This window comes from Mus pahari, chromosome 21, assembly GCF_900095145.1.
Source record: "Mus pahari chromosome 21, PAHARI_EIJ_v1.1, whole genome shotgun sequence".
Taxonomy (NCBI): domain Eukaryota; kingdom Metazoa; phylum Chordata; class Mammalia; order Rodentia; family Muridae; genus Mus; species Mus pahari.
The window spans coordinates 41,725,002-41,749,571 of record NC_034610.1 but is presented as its reverse complement, the minus strand read 5'-3'; the positions used below and the strand labels follow the sequence as shown (position 1 = coordinate 41,749,571).

Sequence of the window (24,570 nt, the reverse complement as noted above, 5' to 3'; positions counted from 1 at the left end):
CTTCAACAACTATCCAGTTGTTCTGAAAACCATCGAGAAGGTAAGTGGTAGCTCTATTTCCACCTAATCCTGTATAACCCAAAGGACTGAGGTATATGGGGAGGACCGCTTCTCAGCTCCCCCATCCACCCCTCGCCCTTCCTCCCTGGACTCTGAGCCTCTTGAGAACAGGGACCTTGATGTAGGGGCTAATACAGTGCTGGACACACAGCAGTGCTCAGGAACCCATAGTTGAGTTCCAGCTACCCACTGCCAAGTTTTCATGCACCCCAGCCAGGCGGGTCACAGTGTCATGTCATGTCATGTCACAGTGACAGGGCATTGAAAAAGTAAGCTGAAGCATGCTCGTGAGCTCAGAATTCTCTCTGCCACTATAATACCAGGACACACAAGCTCGGCTCGATGAACAACTTGATTACGACCCTTGACCTTGAGGATAAGAATTAGAGAAAACAGTATTACCAGAAACAAACTGGTGGCAAGTGTTTTATAGCTGTGGTAGCTACCACTACCCACTTCATTAGCAGAGTGAGTGCATACAGCTCTTCAATACTTTTAGCTGTTGCAGCTATTATTATTATTATCAACACCAAGAAATCTTCTTAACCCCTTCAATTGTTCACAGGTATAAATGGCCTTGTTCTGAAATGTTCTTGGAGCGTGAGATCAGCAAATCTTTGACTCAGACATTAGCAACACTGACATGTTTTAGACATGTATATACCGAGTAGTAGCACATGATTTCACAGGTACACCAGCGATGATGACGGAGCACAATTGAAACGGATATTAAATAGAGTGGAACAGTTTTGGAATGTCACTCTGAAAAACATGAATGACCGAAGCATTCAATGATAGTCAGACTCTTACAGAAACGACCCAGTATTTACTGCACGTCAGGCACTGTATGTGCAGGATTCTGTCCCACACTATGAGCCTAGTCTTCTACCCATTTTCCAGATGAGAAAGTTAGGTAATCCCACAAGGTCATCTACTGAATTCTAGCTCTAATCCAATCCCACCTTAATTATAAATCTCTTACTATTTGGAAATCAGTTGAACATATAGACCAATTTCTTCAACAACTATCCAGTTGTTCTGAAAACCATCGAGAAGGTAAGTGGTAGCTCTATTTCCACCTAATCCTGTATAACCCAAAGGACTGAGGTATTGATTAAGTTAATAGATATGGTTAGATCTGTGGTATAATTGAATTGATTAAGTTAATAGGTATGGTTAGATCTGTGGTATAATTAAAATACAAGAGTTAATATTTTAGAGCACATGAAGAGTATTGACACTTAGATTACACGGAGATGTTACCTTCCTGCTTTGACTGCTCTGTAGATCGCCCCTTGCTGCTGGTGGAACACAAGGCTTTATGACAGAGTCACAGAGCAAAGTTTGACCATGTAATTCTCACCTTTAGTGCAGAGAAATGACACCGGCGTTTCGAGCGTTCTTGAAGAGGCATGATAAAACCATTGTTACCAAAATGCTGAGGTGAGTGAGCTCCCAGGGAGACCACAGATGGGCACTCAAGACCCGTGGCCTACAGGTAGCAATGAGGGTACTCTTCCCATGCCCTCTACAGTCTGCCGGAGCTGCTTCTGTACCCATCCCGGAGATTTGAAGAATATATTCACCTTCTCTATGCTCTGAGACTCCATACCCCGGCAGGACACGTGGATCGTGGAGACCTGACCACTGCGATTGATCAAGTCAAAAAATATAAAGGCTACATAGATCAGGTGGGTTGTTGATACATATATGTACCCTTCAACATCCCTGTTTTTGTGGTGGTCTCACTGGAAGACCAGAGATGACCTCTTTGCTGTGGTAGTCTTTACTTCGGTCTTCCACCCTTTTAAAGTTAAATCTATAGTCCTGTTTCACAATTTTGAACATGAAGGGCATCTATTCCAAGACAAACAATGTGAAGCAATGTTTTCAGATAACTGTACAGTCATGGTAACACACACATCCCCACCATCCCCAGTTTAGACAGGTTTTTATGTGTCCCAGATTAACTTGATAGCTAGCCAAGGACCGCCTTGAATGTCTGATCCTTCTGTCTCCCTCATTTCTGGAGTGCTCGGATTACAGATACTCACCAGTCTTCCTGGGTAATATGGCGCTTGGATTTGAAACAGGGTTTTTGTGTACACTAGGCAAGCACTCTTTCAACTGTGTGACATCCCCAGCACCAAAGATGTCAAGGTCTTTCCTAACTCAGTAAGTACAGCACTCACAATTACCCCATATACACTGTGCAGGCTGTATATGAACAGCACATCACACCCTAAAAATGTTTTTCTTCTGAACAGCCTGGTTATTTGCCTTTATTAAAACACTAGTCTAGAAAATTAATATTTAGTAAAGTGCCAAGTCCTTCGCCAGGAGCCATAGATATTAATAAAAATGTCATGATCTAGCTAGGCAGTGGTGGTGCACGCCATTAGTCCCAGCACTTGGGAGGCAGAGGCAGGTGGATTTCTGAGTTCAAGATCAGCCTGGTCTACAAAGTGAGTTCCAGGATAGCCAGGGCTACACCGAGAAACCCTGTCTCAAAACAAAACAAAAACCAACCAAAAAAAAAAAAAAACAACAAAAAAAACCCCCGTTATGATCTTTACCTAATATAACTTTGTTTTCTAGATAAAGGAAAACTTGAAGATGAGAGAGCAGCTATCCGATGTACAGACACTCATTTGTGGCTGCCCGGTAGGTGCACTGAAGTTCTTGCTGCATCTCACTATCAACCTTGCACTGGCAAAAACAGACATACAGATTCCGAGGCAGCTAAGTTCTGTGGGACACCCGTGACTGCCAAGAACGGCAGGCTTTCTTGTAACCTATCCCTGCCGTCTGCATTATTAGAAAAAGTCCCGGGCTAGGCCCTAGCCCGAGGTTGGGATTTTCCAAGGTTGCAGCTCCTTTTCTGTTGTCAGGACGCCCTTTGAGTTAAACATCCGGTTGTGTGTTCTACATGATCTCTGTCTGTCTGTCTGTCTGTCCTTGGTTCAGCACACTTGATTGACCCCACTGAAAATGTCCACCGCGCTTGGAAGGCCTCTGTTAACGCTATCCCTTCTGAATACTCGTCTGATTGCTTTGATCTTTCTGACTCCTCCATTTCCTAAGGCTCTTACCATACATGTCTACCCTCCACTCTTTAATGTTTCCTCTTGCTATCTTTTATGAAATTTCCTTCCTTTCCTACCTCACTGGCTAAGCACTACTAACCTTGAAAAATTAGGTCAGGAGTCTGTGGAGATATTCTCAGTGGATAAGAGCTCTTGCTCCAAAAGCGTGAGACCTTGAGTTTGAGTCTCCAGGACTCACATAAAACGCCAGGCATGGCCACAGACAGACACTTCTAACTCCAGTGCTGTGAGGGATTCTAAGAATCTAATTTCTGGGACTAGCTGGCTGCTAGACTGGCTCTCCAGGTCTACTGAAAGATCTTGTCTGAAGGGAATAACACAGAGCAATAGAACAGGACACCTGTTGTCCTTCTTTGACCTTTGTGTTACACACACACACACACACACACACACACACACACACGTTTTAAAATAAAGTCAATCATCAGTGATCCAGAAGTTTTCCTGGTCTCCAGCTGGGAGCTGGTTTTTCCTTGGTGTTCCATGGCCCCATGGACAGTCCTGTCATGTAGCCCTACACCCATCTATTCACAGGCTGTGAGCCTCTCTATGTGTGAGCCTTGACTTGTTTCCTGGTGTCTGACGTTCAGGAGAAGCTTCGTACAGATGGTGAACGAAAGTATTAATTGTTGGAGATACTTTTATTTGGTCCAGTGGGGAATTTTGTCGAAATTTCTATCTTCATGTTTTGGTAAGGAAAGGGAAGTATGGATGTTTGGACTGCAAAAGTGGCTCTTAGAACTCACTCACAGAGCTGCATCTCTCCATCTCTGCACACTCAGAAGGCACCCCTATGGCCAGAGCAATGCAGGGCCCTTCTTCTTAACCTTACTAGTTCTTTGGCTTCTTTTTTCTCTTTTTAAACAGTTGATTTACTTTATGTGCATGTATGTCTGGGTGAGGGTGATAGATGCCCTGGGTCACAGACAGTTGTGAGCTGCCATGTAAATACTGTGAATTGAACCTGGTTCCTCTAGAATACCGGCCAGTTCTCTTAACCACTGAGCCATCTCTCCAGACTTCTTTTGTTTTCTTGACTGCTCCCTTTGACTGTTTTCTTAACTTTGTTTTTGACCCTAGAAAAGTATATACAATGTTTTTATTTATTTATTTATTTATTTTGGTTTTTCGAGACAGGGTTTCTCTGTGTAGCCCTGGCTGTCCTGGAATTCACTTTGTAGTCCAGGCTGGCCTCGAACTCAGAAATCTGCCTGCCTCTGCCTCCCAAGTGCTGGGATTAAAGGTGTGTTGTGCCACCACGCCCGGCCAAACAAAATATTTCAATAGCTTTAAAAACACTGGACAGCCTCAAAAATTGTTTTTTTATTGTCAAGTGGGTTTGCTAATGGAAGGTTGTATTATAAACTAAAAAAATGCTGACTTTTCTACAACTGCACTACGTTTTAGTCAACATCTCTATGTTCTGGGATGAAGAACAGTTCTGTACTAGTAACATTTCAAATAATCATATATCCTATTGTTTATTTTAGACTTTATCAGAAGCAAACAGATACCTGATTCGGACACAAGATGTGGTTCAACTTCACTGCTGTGATGAGAAAATGGATTTCTCTTTAAGGTGAGCAGCTGTTATCCATACCAGGGGTGTGGGCACCTTGAAGGCAGTCAATGAACTGTCTTGTTCATTGCTCACCCTTGAGATTCAGCACCATGTTTGACCTGTGTGCAGTCAAGAGAACCTTTGTACTGAATCATAGTTACACACATATGCCTCTAGGTCAGTGGGTCTGAACCTGTAGGTCTAAACCCCCATAAGGGGGTCACATATCATATATTTACACTATGATTCATAACAGTAACAAAATTAGTTTTGAAGTAGCCATGAAATGCTTTTACAGGTGGGGGTCACCACAATGTGAGGAACTGTACTGAAAGGTCACAGCATTAGGAAAACTGAGAACGACTGCTCTATATGACAGATGGCACTTTATCATCTTGCTTGCATCCCACATGGCTCCTTGGTGGAATGAGAGAAAACAGTGTCTGCCAAGACTCCCTCAAGGTTGATCAGTTTCAGATCCAAGTATTGTGGGAGCTCACACCAATATTCTGCCCAAAACAAGAGGATCATTTGATTATCCTTAAGTAACTGTTCAAATTAGCACTGGAAATGACTTTACCATACCTGTTTTGAATAATGTGCAGAGATGTGTAAGATCAGATAGAAAGATTCCAAGGTTCATAGATAAGTCTTCCTGTTGCTTTTTAAGAACAAGAATGGACAAGGTTTTCTATAAAGGTTTGAGAAGCAAATATTTAGAATTGATGGGCCAAACAAGGTCCGTGGCAATGACCTTTCCTATTGTAGCAATGCTACTCTACTCATAAACAGTACTAATATGGAAACGAACCACCATGTGTACTGGCTAGTTTTGTGTCAACTTGACACAGCTGGAGTTATCACAGAGAAAGGAGCTTCAGTTGGGGAAATGCCTTCATGAGATCCAGCTGTAAGTCATTTTCTCAATTAGTGATCAAGCGGGGAGGGGTCCCCATGTGGGTAGTGCCATCTCTGGGATGGTAGTCTTGGTTCTATAAGATAATAGGCTAAGCAAGCCAGAGGAAGCAAGCCAGTAAGAAACATCCCTTCATGGCCTCTGCATCAGCTCCTGCTTCCTGACCTGCTTGAGTTCCAGTTCTGCATCCTTTGGTGATCAACAGCAGTGTGGAAGTGTAAGCTGAATAAACCCTTTCCTCCCCAACTTGCTTCTTGGTCATGATGTTTGTGCAGGAATAGAAACCCTGACTAAGACACATGGCTAAGTGCCAATAAAATTCTGATTTACAAAACAAGTGATGCATCATAGTTTTCTGGTTTTTGCTTTAGAAAATGGTCAGCGTTTTCCGTACTGAGGGCAACGATACTTTACTCAACAAATAGCAACCAAATGGAGAGGTATCTTTTATTTCAACGATATTTTCGGCAAACATCTAAAGGCTCCAGGGCAGTGGGGTAGATGGGTCACCCCTTTCACCTCCGCACCCACCTTGGTTGCTCTAGAATGAGCAGCGAAGGCCATGAGAAGACCCGAGTCTGATCCCCAGAACTGACAGTGCAAGGAGAAACCCTCCCTGAGTTTTCCTCTGACTTCCACATGCTGTTGGCACACCCCTCCCTTTCTCTCAGTGTGAACAGAAAGTCAAACCCCAGCAAGAGCATCTTTGGTCTCACTGATGTAGCTAGCACTTGGGGTTTCTGTTGCATCAGTGTTGGTCGGCAGCAATGGATGAGTGCTTCAGTGGCAGAAAGAAGCTGGCTTCGTATGCTACAATTCGAAACACCCAGGCACTGTGGAGACATGCTAGCTGGCCCAGGCTCAGATGGCTGCTCTTTATAGACTGCCTCTTGAACCGTCTCTGTTCCTTCATGTAACTACTGGCAGTGTGGTCCCTGAATTTTGGCTTGAGAAGTTGCCTGAAGAAAACTTGCCTGGTTGCTGAGCTTTTCTTTCAATATTTTCACTCCATTCTCTCTCATTCATATATTCTCTCTCTCTCTCTCTCTCTCTCTCTCTCTCTCTCTCTCTCTCTCTCTCTCAGCTTGGTTTATTATCCTTGTTCCTCTAGATTTTTGTGGCTCTTTGGAGTTTCTAACAGAATGCGTTGTGTGTAAGTGTAGATTTACTCTGTTTTTTAGAGCTTGCTGTCGATAGTTCTGAAAAATTCAACCATTAAGAAAAATGTACTCTATGTATGTGTCTCTGTGGGATAGGTGAGTTTGGGTATTTGGACGCCCTGGAGCAGGAATCATGGGCTGTGGTGTGGGTACTGGGAGAGCAGTCAACACCCACCGAGTCCTCTCTCCAGCCTCTTAGCAATTCTATAGTTTTCCTGTTCTTTTTCTCTCTTCCTTATCTGTATTCCTATGCCATGTATATTTTGTTTGATTTTTCATTTGCCCTTATAGTTTAGATACTTTCTTTTCTCTCCGACCTCAGTCTGTTTCAGTTTCTCAGCTGTCTTGGTTAGGGTTTCTATTGCTGCAACAAAGCATGACCAAAAGGCAAGGTTGGCGCCACGCACAATGGGCCTACTGATCATTAATTGAGAAAATGCCTCTTTGCTTAGGCTAGGCTTACATTCTAGTGGAAGGCTAACATTCCCGATGTCCTTGTTTGTCACCACGTCCAGCCTTAAAGGCTCCCGAAACAAACACACACACAAATAAAGCCAACAACCAACCAGAAGCCAGTGGGGAGGTGGTGGCCCAGGCCTTTCATTTCCCCGCTCAGGAGCAGAAGCAGGCATCCTGACCTCTTCACATGGCAGCTGGAAGCTGGAATTCTCAACTACTAGAACCTATGTTAGTGTTTGGATAAGAGATGAGAATACATGAGTGTTTGAGGACAAGACTAAATTATTACTATGATTTTTCCTTCGATGGGGAATCTTAGTGCTGTGAACAGACACCATGACATTTAATTGGGGCTGCTTACAGGTTCAGAGGTTCAGTCCATTACCATCAAGGTGGGAGCAAAGCAGTGCCCAGGCAGAGGAGTTGTGAGTTCCACCTCATGTTCCGAAGGCAGCTAGAAGACTGGCTTCCAGGCAGCTAGGATGAGGGTCTTAAAGCCCACAGTGACACACCTACTCCAACAAGGCCACACCTCCCAATAGTGCCACTCCCTGGGCCAAGCATATACAAACCATCCCAGAGTCTCACTATGTAGCTCTGGCTGTTCCGGAACTATGTAAACGAGGCAAACTCACAGAAATCCACTTGCCTATGCCTCCTGAGTGATGGGACTAAAGGCATATTTCGAAAGATATCATACCATGTTTATCCTGTAACCCTGCAATTTTAAAGCCTATTAAACCCAAGAAATGTCATTCTCATTTCTACCAAACATTTTCATGTAGAGCATATCTGCCCTGCTTGTATTTACACAGCACTCTAAGATCTTATGGTTTACTTGATAAATTCAACGACAGCCACTTGGTGAGCAGGGAGGGAAAGGTGGAGAGCTGTCTGAAGCCAGGCTGTAGTGTACATGCCACCTCGGTACTAAGGCTAGGGCAAGCATGGGCTATATAAAGGCAGACCTTATCTCAAACAGAAAACAAGTCATAAAAGGAGCTTGCTCCCAGACATGGAACTAGTAGGCTCTGCTCTGGAAGCTACAAGGCCTCAGCGAGCAGCAACATGGTAGCAGTAACGAGCAAGTTAGTAAGTGCTGGCCCAGGGCGGGGAAAGGTTTGTGTTCTCAATGAAACAGTATCCTCTGGGACAGAGATGAAGTCATGGTCAGTTTAAGAACCAGGAAATTTGGCAGCCTTTGCTCTACTGTGAGCACAGAATACAATTTTGGCTTCGTTTTAAAATTCAGACTCACTGTATAACCCTGGTTTGCCTGGAACGCACTAGGTAGACCATGATGTCTAGAACTCAGAACTACCTGCCTTTGTCTCCCAAGGGCTGGGATTAAAGGCATGAACCACCACCACGAGCTATGTTAAGTTTCTGTTATATGCCTTGGAACTTTTGCATTACATTTTCTCAGAAGTACCAATTTTTGTGCTACTTTTTTTGCTATTTATCATTTATTTTTCTACCTATTTATTTACCAGAAAAGATCTCACATGCCAGGCTGGCCTCACATTTACCACTGAAGCCGAGATTGCCTTCAACTCCTGATCTCCCTGCCTCTACCCCCTAACCCTGAGATTATAGCTATGAGCTACGCACCGGGCTAAGTTTGTTAATTTTTAAGCTTCATTTTTCTTTCTTTGTGATCTTGCTCACAGTTCAAAAGCTGAGCTGTGTAGTACTGGCAAACAGAAGTTGACCTCGACCAATAAAAGATGCTACCCAAATCCCAGATCTCAAGGAAGGCTCTCCTACCTACTAAAAAGGATACTTTTCTCTTGGCCTTCCCCCAAAAGTCATACTGCCACTTACCCGGATAAGTACGCATGGGGGAAAGGATGTACTAACCCTTCTCAGGGGCACTGGAATTTGAACTGACTCTTATTCTAGGGACTGTACAAGCCCTGTGATGGAGCTCTCAGTACTAGTGCAGATTGGACTTGAGTCTGCTCACAGGAGAGCGGATTGCCTGCAACTGCCTGTTTACTCCAAAGCGTGGATTCAGGGTTTTTGAGTGTGATGTGTTCATAGGCTAGCTAATGCAGAAACAGGGACAGTGTCCTTCTGAACCAGTTATGAACTTACAATATAGCAGTTCTGCCCTGTTTTGCTCAGTTATTATTTACAGACATACAAAGACCTACCACATTATATTGGGGAAAAAATAACCCCCCCACCAAGTCGGTTCTCAGTGGGAGTAAGACCTTTCCACCTTCACCACTGTGCATATTGCTAGGGGAAAGCTGAACACTCACTACTGAAGCAAGCAAGTTTCAAGGCATTGCTTCATAGCACCCTGTAAGCTCACTTCGTGTGATAAAACAATTATTATGTGTTTTACATTTTAAAATGTAAACATTTTAAACATTTTTCCTAAACTTAAATATAGAAAAAATTAATTGCTTTTTATCAGTTATATGGCTAAACGTTTCTCATCCTCTGGGAAACATGGTAGAATTCTTCATCCAGCGAAAGCGGCCTTTTCTTACAAGCAGTTGATCATTCACCCTTTCTGGCTTCCTTTTCCCTTCCTTCCTTCCTTCCGAGTTCTACCTAACCATTGTCAAAGTAACTCATCAACTTTTCTAAAGCTTGCCCCCCCTCTTTCTTTCACAAATAGTAAGAAAATATAAAGTAACCCACTCACATCAGCATAAATCATAACCAAGGCCAAGGAAATGCTTACGTGCAAGAGCTGACTCTAGTGCTTGATGACCACCATGTTCCTATTTACCTGCACACTCAAAGCCCAAGCACCAACATTTGGGGTCCTAAGCACACGGGATTTTGCTCTTCGCCTAGAACCGATCCTTTTTAGCAACTTCAATGAAAACAAAGAACTATGAACTTTTCGTGTGACTAAAGCTATCAAGCTACCTCCCATTCAATTTCTCTCAAGTGGAATTAGAAATTTGTAAGTTTCCAACTTGTAAGTACTTCCCTTCCCCAGGTTTCTACTTAAGGATGCCTCCAGCCATACCAGTTCTCTGTGGCTCCCAACTTGTCGCCCCTAGGTGAAACAAAGCAAAACTGTATTGTTCTCTGGCCTCTCGAATCCATCTGTGCAAAACACCAAACATATAAATATATATGTATATATATGAACATTTAATGTTCAAAAGAAGCTGAGTTTATTCTTTTGTGTGTGCTTTGCTTGCATTATATATACCATGTGTGTGCTTGGTGCCCACAGAGGTCAGAAGGCATCGGGCCCCTTAGGATTGGATCACAATGGCTGTTACCCGCCACCTGGGTGCCTGGGATTGAACCCTGGTTCTCTGTTACAGCAACAAGGGCTCTTGACCTGAGCCACCTTTCCAGCGCTCAATATTCATGTTTTGAACATTATTAAATACTTGTCTAATGAATGAGATCAAATAATTATGTCAGGTATCTTGATGGCCTATATTACTGATCTGAGAGACACAAGATCACTTTATCAAGGGTTCCATGAACTACACAGTCTATAGTGGAATTAGGTCTTAATCATAGGCATTTTAATTTAAAGATGGTTAACTGTTACACAAGGTGCATAACCATGAAAATAGTTGCCCTCTCCACTCTAACAGGCTCTACGACCAGACCCGAGACCTCAGCCTGTTCCTCTTCAATGATGTACTCCTCGTTAGCAGTCGGAGTACATCTCACACTCCATTTGAAAAGACTTCTAAAACAACCTACCAGTTCACTGCATCAGTGGCCCTTCACAGGCTGCTCATAGAAGACATTCCAGACTCCAAATGTACGTATTTTCTTTTATGAGAAGAGCTACCTTATACCAAACTCCTTAACTATAATAATATCTAAGCAGTAGAAAGGCCAGAACAACTTGCCAGTTTGTAAATAATTACCAGTACTAGGATTTCATTAACTTGCCTCTGAAGGAAAAAAAAGTTGGCATCACCAGAAATGCACATCAGATAACAGGAGAGCAGCCTTTAGTCAGAGGTAGACAAGAGCCACATCATCCTGAGGGGTTCTATCTGAAAATGCTACAGGTTTAAGACACTATTTCAGGTATCTGTCTGTCCGTTTGTCCATCCAGCCGTCCATCTATCTATCTATTCATCATTACTACCAGTATTGGAGATTGAATCTACAGCTACACACTGAGCTACCATCCCAGGCCTTTTATGTATCATTTTCTATTCACTAGGATTAGGAAGTTGTTCCAGACTTGATTGTCCCTTTCTTCTTTAAACTGGCATTTAGTTAGTTCCTTTATGAAAGAGCCAGCATTTGAAAAGTATTTAGTAACTAAACATTCCTGTACAACCTCAATAGAATTATGTCATAAAAGTACTCAGCTCATACCTGTTGTGCTTCTTTTTAACATTCCACACTGTAACTTCTCTATTTCTCAAGCTTAACTGGACCTACATCTCTTTCCTGCATTTGTTAGGACAGGTAACTGGGAGGTAGCATTTCCCATTGCACTGCCTCTGTCTGTGCAGACAGGACCCCAGCTTAAAGCAGGAACAAGACCTTCTGTCTTTTTGACTCATGACTCTCACTCCTAGGATGGTGTGCATTTCATCTTCAACTATTGGGTATGTCTAGGATAGGAAATGTATTGCTTTTCTTGTTTCTCTCCCACTGCAATTGTTAGCTGTGTTTACAAGGGCATTCAGCTAAGACCGCAATTGGCTGGGTCATTCATACCAAGGTGACCCAGGTTGAGTGCTCAGTCTGTCTACAGCTGCCAATAAGATTTTTACTGATTCCAGTTCTTTCTAGAGGGACTGAAACCAGGGGCTTCACAGTATCTACCATTTGGCCTTTAAAATAATTGACAAATAATTATAAAGATTTTTTGTTTGTTTTGAAGACAAGCTTCTAGACTGTATTTGTACTCATTGTGAATCCTTGACTGAAGGTTTTTTTTTTTTTTTTTTTTTTTTTTTNTCTGTATAGCCCTGGCTGTCCTGGAACTCACTTTGTAGACCAGGCTGGCCTCGAACTCAGAAATCCGCCTGCCTCTGCCTCCCGAGTGCTGGGAAGGTTTTTTTTAAAAAAAAAAAAAAAAATCTAAGTTTAGCTAGTTAAGTTTGAATTTAAAACTTTTTTGATTGTCTGCAAAGATTAAACTTTAGTGTAGCTTCAGTGAATACTGGTATACTTTTAACAGAAGAAAAAAAATTAAATGTATCTTAAATGTTTTCACAGACATCAAGAACGCATTTATTCTTCGAGGTTCAAATCGTGAATGGATCTGCGCTACTGAGGTGTCAGGTGATAAGCTCCTTTGGCTGTCAGTGCTCCAACATGCCATCAGGGGCAGTGTGGAGTAAGACTAGGTTCAAAAAAGACAAGAGGGTCCTTGGAAAGTCAGAGGACGTGCGCTTTCTGCTTCAGAACATCAGTGAGAGGCACACAGATATAAGTCCTGGATGATGAGGAGATGGAAGAGCTAGGACGTCTGTGAGGTTCCCTCCAACTTTTATCATGTATGATTAATTGATGTATAACATCAATGTATAAAAACAAGGAGTCTAAAATTTTGAACCACAGCTTTTGGTAACTACCACTCATGGGCATTATTTAAGACAATTTGACATGATTAATAACAAGAAAAAAAACATATTGTGTAGGTTTTTAAACAAATGAGTAACAAGCAGAATAAAGTATTTCTTTCATGAGCACTTGAAATACTTGAATTTGAGATTCACTAATCGGCATTTTCATGAAACAATTACTGATTTTAAGGATATGTCTATAAAATACAAATGGCAGTTTTCTCAAGCACTTGTCAAGTAGATCCTTAATGTGAGTGTACTCTTTAAAAGGCATCAGAATATGCCATGTCACAGTATTAAAACGTTTTCTGGATTTTGTTTTCTACAATTGTTCTTAACCAAGGACCCAGATTCAATGCCCCAAACCCACATGACAGATTACCACCTGGAACTCCAGCCCCAGGAGAACTGGTGCTCTCTTTTTGCAAATGTAGTACAGAGATGCATACAGGTAAAACGTCACACAAATTAAAATAATCTGTTAAAGAAAAAAAATCAATGGAAATCATTGCACTTCAGATTCAGGGCCCAGAAACTCCTGAAATGGAATGGACCTGAATGCCTCCTCCCTAAGAATTAGCTTTCACGGTACCAGAACGTTCCACACAAGCTTCCCAAGGAGGGAAGTAACCAACAGCACTACCTAGCTATGACGTCTATGAAACACAGGAAGTGGCTTGGCACCATAAGCCTAAGAATGCAGCAGCAGGTGTACCTCAGCAGTAAACAAAAATTAAAAAATTAAAAAGTTAGCCTCCTAATTACACTTAATACCATCTCAAACACACACACACACACACACACACACACACACACACACACACACACACACACACACACACAACCATGCCTGGTCCTGGAAACCTAGCCTGCTACTCCAGAGCTAGTGAAATCTTGGACCTTGGAGAAGAATCTACAACTCTACAACTCTCACTAAACCAGCATAATCCGTTCTAACTGTAGTCTGAACATGTGTGCTTATAATAAGTGTGGTCCTTATTCCTCAACAAAGAACCTTTTCTTTGCAACAGATGAACTAAGTGCTGAAAAACACAAGTAATCAAAAAGTGGGACCCAAGCCCATGGATTCATCTACGAAACAACCCCAGAACCTAAGGCTAAGGGGACACTTTAGGGGACGGGGTTGTAACAGCCAAAGGGCCTGGGTGTTTTCCGTGAGACTGTGTCTCCTAGTAATGTCGGAAGCTACGGCCGCAAAGGCTCACCCACACGACTGCCTGAGTACAGCTGAGAGAGGATAGCTACAGGGTTGCCAGTCAATCCTACACAAAGAACCACAGACAAGCAGGGAGTCTGAGAGTGGGAGGCATAGACTTCCCAGAGAGGAACACAGCAACTGCTTATCCAGTGCCAAATGGCCAGCCCCGAGAACATGCACACAAGTGACATGAACGGAGTGCGAGGGCTGCATTTATGTATTTAGGAATTTGACTATATTATACGTATATGTACACGTTTATAACAATAATTAATGAAAAAGAGACCATGAATTTGAAATAGAGCAAGGATGGGTATATGGGAGGGTTTGAAAGAAGGAAAGGGAAGAGGGAAATGATGTAATTGTATCATAATCTCAAAAACTAAAAGACGTACCTGGGCACAGTGTACAAGCCTTTAATCTCAGCCAGCACTCTGGAGGCAGAGGCAGAGGCAGGAGGATCTCCGCGAGTTTGATGCTGTCGAGTTTACATAGAATTCTAAGATGGCAATGGATACAGAGACTCTGTCTCAGAGATAAATAATCAAGTAAATAAAAATAAAAAAAAGGAAATCTAGCAAAAAAAGTGTGCTGCCTGTAATGAAATGTAGCCGAATAAAAATGACTTTTTTTTTTTTTTTTTTGCACAGGTAAGTGACTGGTGAAAGCTAAAATGTATTAATTGGGGTAAAGCTGTTGGTCCCCTTGTTTCATGAATTATGGTTATTAAATCCACTGGTAGAGTGGAGGATTGTGAACTCTACTGAAGAGATTCCTAATTCTTAAAAGTTTACTAAAATATATATAAATTAAATATTGAATTTTCTTATCAGTGCAAAAATTACACTTATGAATTTGTTATAATGGATCTGTAAAAGTTTAAGATTTATAAAATAACCACTAAGAAGAACATCTGTTTGGTAGTTAGCAATATATACAAATTAATAAATATTACCTAAATGTGTCTATCATATGCTATAAAACCAATCCAAAGACAGTGCAGTATCCTGACAGGGAGGACACACTCCCAAAGACTTTCTTCAGTGGCAAAACTTACCTGTATGGAAAAGAGTGAATGACAATATAGTTAACGATAACATAGAAATCTGAAGTACCCAGTTCTCCCGTGACCTGAAACCCTCAGAAGTTTGAAAACCTTTACTTGAAAATGCTATTTGTGCATTTTATGTGTGCGTGCACCAGCGGGTACACACGTCAGAGGGCAGTCCTGGGTGTCATTCCTCAGGCGTCTTCTACATTATTATTATTATTTTCTTTATAAAGAAAGACTGAATCAGTCTTTCACTGGCTAGAGAACCAGAGGGACCTGTCTGTCTAGCCTCCTAGCACTGGGATTACAAGCACACCAAGGTGCCTGGCTTTAACAGCCACAAACTGGGGTCTGTGAATTAAACTCAGACCCTCTTATTTGCAAGGCAAGCATTCACAGCTCAAGTGGGCCCCCAGCCATGGTTAGCACCGCAGTCATGCAAAAAGCAGTAATGTTTTCAATGGCTCTTTTCACTCCTTCTATCACAGTTTCTCCCCCTTCTCCTTGAGGGCACAACGAAGGAAGGCCCAACTTCATAATTCACAAGCTTATATCATTCCTGCTGAATTCTTATGTAAACACAGAAAAATCCTGTCCCTGGTGAAATTGGTCAAAGAAAGCATAAACAAACCGGGACCTTAAGCTGTCACTTGAAACAGGTTCCTAGTTTTCAGGATTCCTGAGAACAGCAGCTAAGGCTCTGAGGAAGAAAGGGAAGTAGCTCCCGAGAAACTGTATCAGGCTCCCAAATCAGCCAGTGTAGGATGCTCATCTTAAAGCTCTTACAGAAAGAATACAGACACCGGAGAGAGATGCTGGCGGCTTGGTATTATTTTCCTTCTGCAAAGCTTTCTGAGTTTGTGCTCGATGAGAAAGAAGTCCACTCTGTAAATGCAGTCACAGCCGTGGTAGTGTCACATAAGTAGGAGGGGCCAGCATTACTGCCGTCTGATGTTAGGGCACAGAAAAGTTGAGGCTCGCCAACAAATACAATGTATTCTCCAGAGAAAGTCCTCCTGACCCTTTTATTGAAATTAAAAAATAAAAGATACTTAAATACAATGGTGACCATATAGGGTAAAACAAATCATAGAGTTTAATGTTCAATTAAGCAGTAAGCTGAATGTTTGGGTTTCTGAATAGGCTCTAAACCCACAACTGCTTAAGAATGGGCACGTTCACAGTTAACGGCGACTGGCTTAGAGGTGAGAGAACGGTCGGAGCTGCTCCAGTTGAACTTCCAGGGAAATTCTCTCCTCAAGAACATCCTGAAAAAGATGCAAAGTCCAAGTAACACTTCAAGTAGACAGACGTGCAACACTAGTTCTGCTTCGCGATAATGGCTGTGTTTGTCAAGAGAAAGAGAGCTATTTGTATTGAGAACATATACTTCACTTTAGAAAGGCAATTTGTATATTCATACTAGGAAAGCATGATCCCACTAATTCAGTCATTTCTGATGACAGATCTGGGTAATAAAATGCTTTTAGGTTAATTGTTACCAAAGCTAGTAATTGTAGGGGATGGGTATTAGTGCACAAATTTTGAATAAAGCCCTAATTAAATGTACATGAATTTGCTAACATGAATTCTATCCTCTGGTGATGGTATCTGATCCCAAGGTCTCATTGTGAATTTCAGTTCTATAAAAAAAACAAATAAAAAAGATTTATTTTACATCCAGGATAATTTATAATAATAAATAATAATAGTAGTAAATAGTAGCAGTAGCAGCAGAGACTGACTGTATGTATGTATGTGTATATATATATATGCATGCATATGTGTGCACACTCTTGCATGTATGTAGAGGCTGGAGAACAACTTTCAGAAGTCAGCGCTCTCCTTCCACCATGGGGCTGCACGGATAAACATAGTTGATCAGGCTTGCAAGGCAAGGACTGTCACTGGCTAACCCACTTCCGGACACACCTTTGACTTAAGGTTTGTCTTGTTTTTTTCACATACAAGATGATTTAAATGTTCTCACTCTTTGTCTTAATTAGATTGGTTTAAGTTTTTATTACTGAATCTAAGTTAATCAAAGATAAACTAGTAACAGCCCAATTGCCTACATACTACATGGAGTGCACACAGAGCCATATATACTCGCTAGACCTCAGTCTACTTCTCTACTCCAAGTTTCTTCATGGAAGTTAACAATGTTATAGGGATAGTGATTTTATTTATATATATATGTATGTGTGTGTATGTGTGTGTGCACACAACTAGAACTGTGTTGAGAAATTCCTTTTAGTATTAAAAAATTCAATGGCTCACACAACATTTTAGCTACACACATTTCTTCCGATACAAGAAAGTTTGGCATACTGGCAGGAGCCGTTGGACCATCAGCCCCAATTTCTGTGAAATGGAGATGTGCAGCAATCATAGAACTGAAGATTCAGAAGTGACACTACCTTTAATTGCTGTTGCAATTCACTGTTCAGTCTGGCCAGAACGGTGTTGGTCTCCTTATTGCGTCTAATAGATGCCTGGATAGCCTTTTTATCTTTCCCCACAGATCTGAGAAGACACAGGAGCAAAAGCATCCTTCATTTCTCTGCCATCTTTAACCCCTTTCTTCCAGTCATTTCAGAACAGAGCAAGAGAAGGACCTCTCCCTTCCTAGCAGAGCTCAACTTCACTTGCTGCCTTGTGGTAACTGCGGAGGCAGAAGCTTCAGAGCCCCGAGATGACATTGGTATTCTATCACTGCCATTAATTACTGTCTAATTCACAGAGGGAAACAGTCTGGACCAAGCACTTGTAGACCTGCAACCAGCTAGGCAATGCATCTTTTCAGCTTTGTGGGCCATGCTGCTCTTCCTTGCTCTGTAGAAGTTGGTTCTCTCCTTCCGCCATGTGGGTCCTGCCTTTGAACTCTGGTTGTCAGGTGGCGAGCACTTTTACCCATAAGACATTTCACTGCCCCAAGAAAACTCTGGAAGATTTTCTGTTTAACTGAAGACCTACTGTGTCTTTCTTTCTGTCTCGTGTTTTGAGCTGTGCTTTTGTTGTCAGTAATTAACCCCACGGAGGCTTAACTGGGATACCTGGGAATAGAAGGCTGTGATGTTAGAACAGCAGCTAGGACGCCCGTCTTCTGTGTATGCTCATCCACATCTGGCCGTAACTCATCTTCCGACTTTAATCTTCTTCTAACAGGTTTTGGTGGTGGAGCCAGAGGTGCTGTGCCTTTGCTCTGAAAGAGAAATGAGCATTCCTAGTGATGTTCATCCTAATTAGCATTTTGTGAACACAAATTGCTTTACACTTGCTATTTAAAAAGGAGGTTACTCAGCTTATTTAAAAACAACTTATGTATCTGTGGCAACAGTAAAGGAAAAACAGTAGCAAATGCTATCACCGTGGAGGCCAGGCGGAGCTTGTGACCCTCGAGTTCCAGCCTTCCTGGTGCTGGACTGCACGCCTAGCTTAGCCATCTTTATTTTTAAGAATTATTTATCTTATGTATATGGGTACACTGTTGCTGTCTTCAGACACACCAGAAGAGGACATCAGATTCCATTACAGATGGTTGTGAGCCACCATGTGGTTGTTGGGAATTGAACTCACGACCTCTGGAAGAGCAGTCAGTGCTCTTAACCATTGAGCTATCTCTCCAGCTCCCAATCTCAGAAGTCCCTTATCCATAGAAAACTCTCCACATTTTAAAAAGATGTTTCATACCACATTGGCAGGAACATTAGTAGCTGTCTTCTCTTCAACTTTACTGTCCGCTTGGGCAGCCCGAAGAGAGCTTGAGGGGTCAGGAGCCTTTTCAGCCTAGGAAGAATGTAGCATCTCATGACTACATAATTACATGTAGTAAGCACGGGACATGTAACAGAGTAAGATGCTCGGAGCTGTTTGCTCTGACAGGAAGTCTGAGGTGAGGATGGGAAACACTGAGAGCGCCTTGCAGACCACTTTCTCTAGCGCTGACATTGGAAAACAAGATCTGAGAGTAGGAAGAGAGGAGATACAGCCACGGGGCTGAATCTGGAGCTGCCTGCTGTAAGGCTGTGACTGGGAAGTGATTCATCTAGCCAAGCACATGAATGACAGTCCCCTAGGTATAGTCACCTCTTTCCCCAAGTCCACCACCACCTTCCTAGGTACAGTTCACTCCCCCAATAGGCCAGGGGAGCTTAGGGAGTGACAATAAGAGCTTCCCCGTGGGTCAGACCCATGAAAGCTTTAGGTTATGCTAGTCAAAACTAACATGGGTTATTGCATCTGTGAGAGGAGCAACAGCTGAAACAATCAGAATAGAGATGTCAATATTACTTTTTTCTTTTCAACTACACACATATGTATTTTCAATGATTTAAATCAGAGATTCAGACAATGTCTAATGATTGCTGACCACTAATCTACACTTTACTGGAACAGTCTATAAGGTTATGTTTTAGCATGGTATTGTTTTGAGTGTGTGTGTGTGTGTGTGTGTGTGTGTGTGTTGCTGAAGTGTGTAGCTTTTGTAACCACAGCCTCTTATCCTATGGGAATCTTCAATACCTACAGCATTAACTACAGCTCAGCATTAACTTCCAGAGCAGCATTAACTAGGAGCAGTTGTGAGTGTGTTTCACATCACAACTACCCCTGGCCCTAACATCCGAATCTTACTAAATATGGTACTGCAACTATCAGATGTTAGCGGTCAGTAGCCTAGCTGAGAAGCACGGACCTAGGGAATACATATCCCCAAGAGAGGCAGCGGCAGCAGGCAGAGCTTCACTCGCTGTTGCCTCTGCTAATTTAATCTGCAGTTTACAGAGTCTTCATTACGGCATATGGGAGGAGACTCACAAATGAGCTCAACTGTGGGAAACTCACTGGCAAGACCTCAGGATGCTTCTCGGCTTCACTGTCTTGTTCTTCGGAGACATTTGACGCAGCAAATACTTCAAATTGGCTGAAATCTGCAAAATTTGGTTGTTCTGGTATCTGCTGAGGTGAGGTACTAGTGTGAGTTATTAGACCATCCGCATCCACTGGGCGATGGACAGAAGGACCGGGTGCCTGTCCAATGATTTAGAACACAGAAACAAACATTAGTATCACCAGTGCCACAGTGTGGCCTTCTTCATAGGGCAGCACAGGACAGCAAACACCTCAGATATATCTGTACATAGCTTATCAATCTCTATTAAAGCTGGCTTTCTTTCAGTAAGCTGCCAGGCTGCTATGTAGACATACTATGTACCCACGCCCCGGGGACGCCACTCTCTCTTTGGAATGCCTTTCCTGCAGCAACTACCTCTACCTTCTGGGTCTTACCTCGGTCCTTCCACTTGCATCTTCTCAATGCGCTCTTTAACTTTACTAACCACCAAGGCTGTACGCCAGTATTCTATAAATATGTCTACCGCAGTACTTCAGTTTTGACCTAGCAGGGAAGTAAATGTCCAGGGAGACAGAGGATTCTGTCTGAGTCAGAGATGGACCCAGGACATCATCAGACATCTTTATCTCCTAACTTCATCTTCTTCTGCTGCCCCCTTTAAGACAGCATCATTTGTTTCTTAGTAACTCAAATTGTTATGGAAATCTGTACCTTCCAAGAATACACTGACTAAAGTGCTGACCCTGGAGATGATTATAAATACATCCAAGTGTCTAAGGCCAAACTCATCCTGTGCATTATGATAACTGCCACTTCAAACCAGAACACTGGGAAATCACCTGTGAGGGCTGAGGTCTTGGAGGCACTGCAGGAGGATGGGCAACAACTCCAGCCTGTTGCTGTCCTGTGTGAATGCACAAATCTCGTTAGTGATCACATAATTATTTTACTGTAGAACAAACAGGTAAATGACCACATGATAAAACATTTCTAAGAGCACATGATAACTTTCCAAGGGTAGTTACTATCTTGTAAAATGCTCTAAATGGGGCTGAGGCTATAGTTCTGTGGTTGAGCAGCTGCCGTGAATGCTTGAGGCTCTGGATTTGATCCCTGTGACATGGTGTCTCACACCTATAAGTCTAGAAGTTGGGAGGTAGGTAAGGCACTGGGATGAGAAGTTAGTTCCAAGTCAACTGTGATTACATAGTGGGTGTGAGGCCTGCTGGGGCTATGAGACTGTGTTAAAACAAAACCCCGACGGAAAGTGCTGCATGCGACCTAGTGGTCAGACTCCATGGCCTCACCTCCCCTCATTTCTCCTGTCACCTCCACCACATGAAGGACTGCTGACAAGCTGTTTCCTTCCCTTAACAGTAACCTGTTCTTGGTTTTCTCCTCCATCTTTCTGAGTGTTCTTTAGCTACCAGATGAAAGTCTTCCTTAACTTAAAGCTATCATCTCTTTGTAAACAATCTTCAATACTTCCATTTTTCTTGGCTCAAGGGGTACAACCGTCTGTTGATTACCATTACTGCCTTTAATCACACTGAATAAAACTCTGCCTCTGCCTCTCTATTTCATCACTATGACTGCAATGCTGCCGGGTGTACAAGCACTACTATCCTGGAGTCAAGGTTCTTTCCCCATCTTCTCAGTCCCCACAGCACCAATGCAACCACATCTTTTAACTTTTCCTGTCGTTGTCGCTTATGTGTCCACCTTTATTAATTGTAAACAGATACACCTTATAGTTAGGAAAACAACATTCTCCCCACTAAAAAATATTTCTTAAATTTGAAATCTTTGTTTTTTTCAAGACACGTTTTCTCTGTGTAGCACTGGCTGTCCAGGAACAGGCTCTGTAGACCAGGCTATCCTTAAACTCAGAGATCTGCTTCCCGAAAACTGGGATCATTTGATGTGTCAAATCCACATTTTTTTTCTTAAATGTAAACAAAAAAATGTATTTTGGGATTAACTTTAAAACAATATATATATTACTATAATTACTGTATATTACGATTCCCTAGCCCCTCCCTACCTGTGGTAACTGCAAAGGTCCGATTCATATCTAAGGATGATGATCTAGAATGAGAAGGCTGTGGCCTGGGAGGGGGAGGTGGTGGCGCAGTGTTATCAGGTGACGTTCCTGAATGAGACCTGCAAAATTCACCAGTCACAACTGGTTATATTAATGCCGGAACATGATCCTTTTGAAGCATTCACACTTGACTGAACAGCCAAGGACCTTATCAGGACGACCCCTTTCAAGCAGTGCCTATGAAGATACAGCAATAAAAGCAGCGCACTATCTATGCTGTATCTGAGACAAATGGCTACTTAATGTGCCAAATGCCTTTACAGAAAGTCATAAATGAGCCTGTAAGGCATTTGAAGTTACTGTCCACATGACTTCATCAGAATAGACCACAAATCTGTGATGCTTCCCACTCAAAGGGAAGCTCCAGGAGCTGAGACGCTGTTTTGAGAAAGCCCCTAGCTGGTTCCTCCTCAACAGCTTGGCCACAGTAAGCAGGACAGAATCTGGTTATACCATGAGACGCACATGCACTATCACAAGAGCTGCCCACTTTACAGGTCACTGTGCTGAAGCTCAACTAGTCCTGGGAGTCTTTTATTTTGAAAAGGCTTTCCATAACTCTGGCAAACAGATCTTCACATACAGGGGTTAAAAAGAACAAATTCCAAAACAATCAGAAATCTGAGAAACACAGAACTCCACCTATCAAAGACAGGAAACAAGCATTGTCTTCTGACGCTCTAAGTTCCTTGGAAATCTGGGGTGTGTGTGTGTGTGCGTGTGTGTGTGTGAGTGTGTGTGTGTGTGTGTCGCGCACCCCTCCCTTTCTCTCCCTCTCTCCGACAGGCATGCTGCAAGAGGACTGTCACTATATGTAAAGTGTGACACACTAACAGTGCTTCTTTCCTGTACGTCTGAGCGGAGGGTGAGGCCCACGCAGACAAGCCTCTACCATCCATCCCTTGTTTATCCCATGTACTGTTTCTGTGTCCAGAGCGGCAGGGGGAGCGGGCCAGAGGCACATCCCTATCACCTAGATTCTCACTCTTCTACTGACAGAGGATTGCAGTAACGTCTTTCTCCAAGAAGTTATCCACTCTTTTTAGATCCTTCATGAAACATAAAAACAAAACAACCTGAACAACAGGGTTGGTTCCTTTTTATTTTTTAACAAGTTGAACCAAAATATTTGTCTTTTACATAAACTGTTATTTAATAGCTTTCAGAGAGCAAATAATTTGTGCTTGGTTCTAAGTAACTAAATATTAAAGCACATAAGGAGCTGTCAACAGTTGTCTTGATATAAATACTGACCTTTGACGAGTTACACTGCTCCCAATCTGCTCCGGGTCAGAGGGGAAAGAGTCTGAGCTACTGTACCCGTCTGCTGGTAAAAGAAACCTTCTAGTTAATAATACTCATTTTTTTGCATTTTACTCTCTGTACCCCAAATGTTATAGATTGTTTTGCTGCTTCAAAATTGGAGACATTCAAAGACTGCAGAATAGGCTAACAGTTCATTCCAGTGTTACCAAGTGTAAAAGTCGCATAAGTCATGCATAGCTATATATAGTAGACAGAATAAGTTACAATCTAAATAAAATGAAACAAATATTTCAAAATAAATCATAAAAATCATGCATACATTGTAGTTTCTTCTCATAGAAAAATGTAACTATAGGTTGAATATCTCTTATATAAAATGTTTTGGGCCCAAAATGCTTCTGCCTTACTGTGCCACTACAGGTTTAAAGTATTTACATAAACATGAGATGCCCAGAGAACAGAGTCAAGTGTAAACATATTCTCATTCCATGTCTACTACAATCGTGTGCACAGCCAGTTTGCAATGTGCCTTTGTGGTGCAATCTGTCAAAGCCTCAGGGCTGATGCCAGTTTCATACTCAACAAGCTTGGACTCTGAACTAGTTCTTATTTTGGATTTTGAGATTACTGTTGCTGACTGTCTTATAAACTCTCAAAATATAATTTAAAGCAGACAATAAAATGGTCAACCAGGAACATTGAGAATGTGAATAATTATTTTCTTATAGTAGGTATAAATTGCTTTGTAGTAGAAAACAGCTACTTTCACACAAGAGATTAGAAACAGTTAAGAAAGCTCGTGCTGTCTGGACATGTGGCACTGGGCCCACATGAAAGGACCTTTCTCGGCTACCGTAGGCCTCCCGCTCTCCCCTGGCTGCTGAGGTCTCGACTCCTTTCTGCTATCTCTGCTGCACAGGGAAGCAAACCCTCTAGTGGCCGGTCTCCTCCTACTGAGGTTACAAGGCACAGCCCCAAACCTGGACAGGTCACACCACCCGGACCCCTCCCACTCTAGCCCAAGCCCCCAGCTGCTTGTGACTGGATTACTACACCCTCCTATTTCAGCGCTTGCCGACTTTTGGCCTGGAATTAGAACAGAAGGGTGAATATTTTAAGAAGGTCTCCCGTCTCTCCTCCATGGAAAACTCTCTGATGACTTTCCACACCGTCCAGTAGGAGTGAAATGTCCCCAAAGCCCTCTACTGTTCTAATGACTTTCCACACCGTCCAGTAGGAGTGAAATGTTCCCAAAGCCCCTCTACTGTTCTAATGACTTTCCAC

General features: G+C 42.4%; 2 protein-coding genes across 7 annotated transcripts in view; one reads left to right on the top strand and one right to left on the bottom strand.

The window, feature by feature from the left end:
• Ect2l (epithelial cell transforming 2 like) overlaps nt 1-12,566 on the top strand; it is a 70,264-nt gene extending 57,698 nt beyond the window's left edge. Inside the window, 7 exon segments of the mRNA XM_021221117.1 lie at nt 1,044-1,116; nt 1,430-1,503; nt 1,595-1,751; nt 2,659-2,724; nt 4,658-4,746; nt 10,845-11,017; nt 12,442-12,566. Of these exon segments, the coding sequence (XP_021076776.1) occupies nt 1,044-1,116; nt 1,430-1,503; nt 1,595-1,751; nt 2,659-2,724; nt 4,658-4,746; nt 10,845-11,017; nt 12,442-12,566 (757 nt within the window).
• Nucleotides 12,567-16,058: 3,492 nt separating this feature from the next.
• Reps1 (RALBP1 associated Eps domain containing 1) overlaps nt 16,059-24,570 on the bottom strand; it is a 72,358-nt gene continuing 63,846 nt past the window's right edge. For 3 of the 6 annotated variants that reach the window (XM_021220994.2, XM_029533004.1, XM_029533005.1), the window contains exons 13-20: nt 23,275-23,347; nt 21,961-22,079; nt 20,756-20,820; nt 19,907-20,092; nt 18,755-18,850; nt 18,118-18,266; nt 17,482-17,587; nt 16,073-16,329 (exon numbers count right to left, since the gene is read on the bottom strand). In XM_021220994.2, the coding sequence (XP_021076653.1) occupies nt 16,261-16,329; nt 17,482-17,587; nt 18,118-18,266; nt 18,755-18,850; nt 19,907-20,092; nt 20,756-20,820; nt 21,961-22,079; nt 23,275-23,347 (863 nt within the window). In that variant the 3' untranslated portion in view covers nt 16,073-16,260. Of the gene's footprint in view, nt 16,330-17,481; nt 17,588-18,117; nt 18,267-18,754; nt 18,851-19,906; nt 20,093-20,755; nt 20,821-21,960; nt 22,080-23,274; nt 23,348-24,570 lie in introns of all 6 variants that reach the window. The other 3 variants (XM_021220996.2, XM_021220997.2, XM_021220995.2) reach the window with 3 other exon arrangements.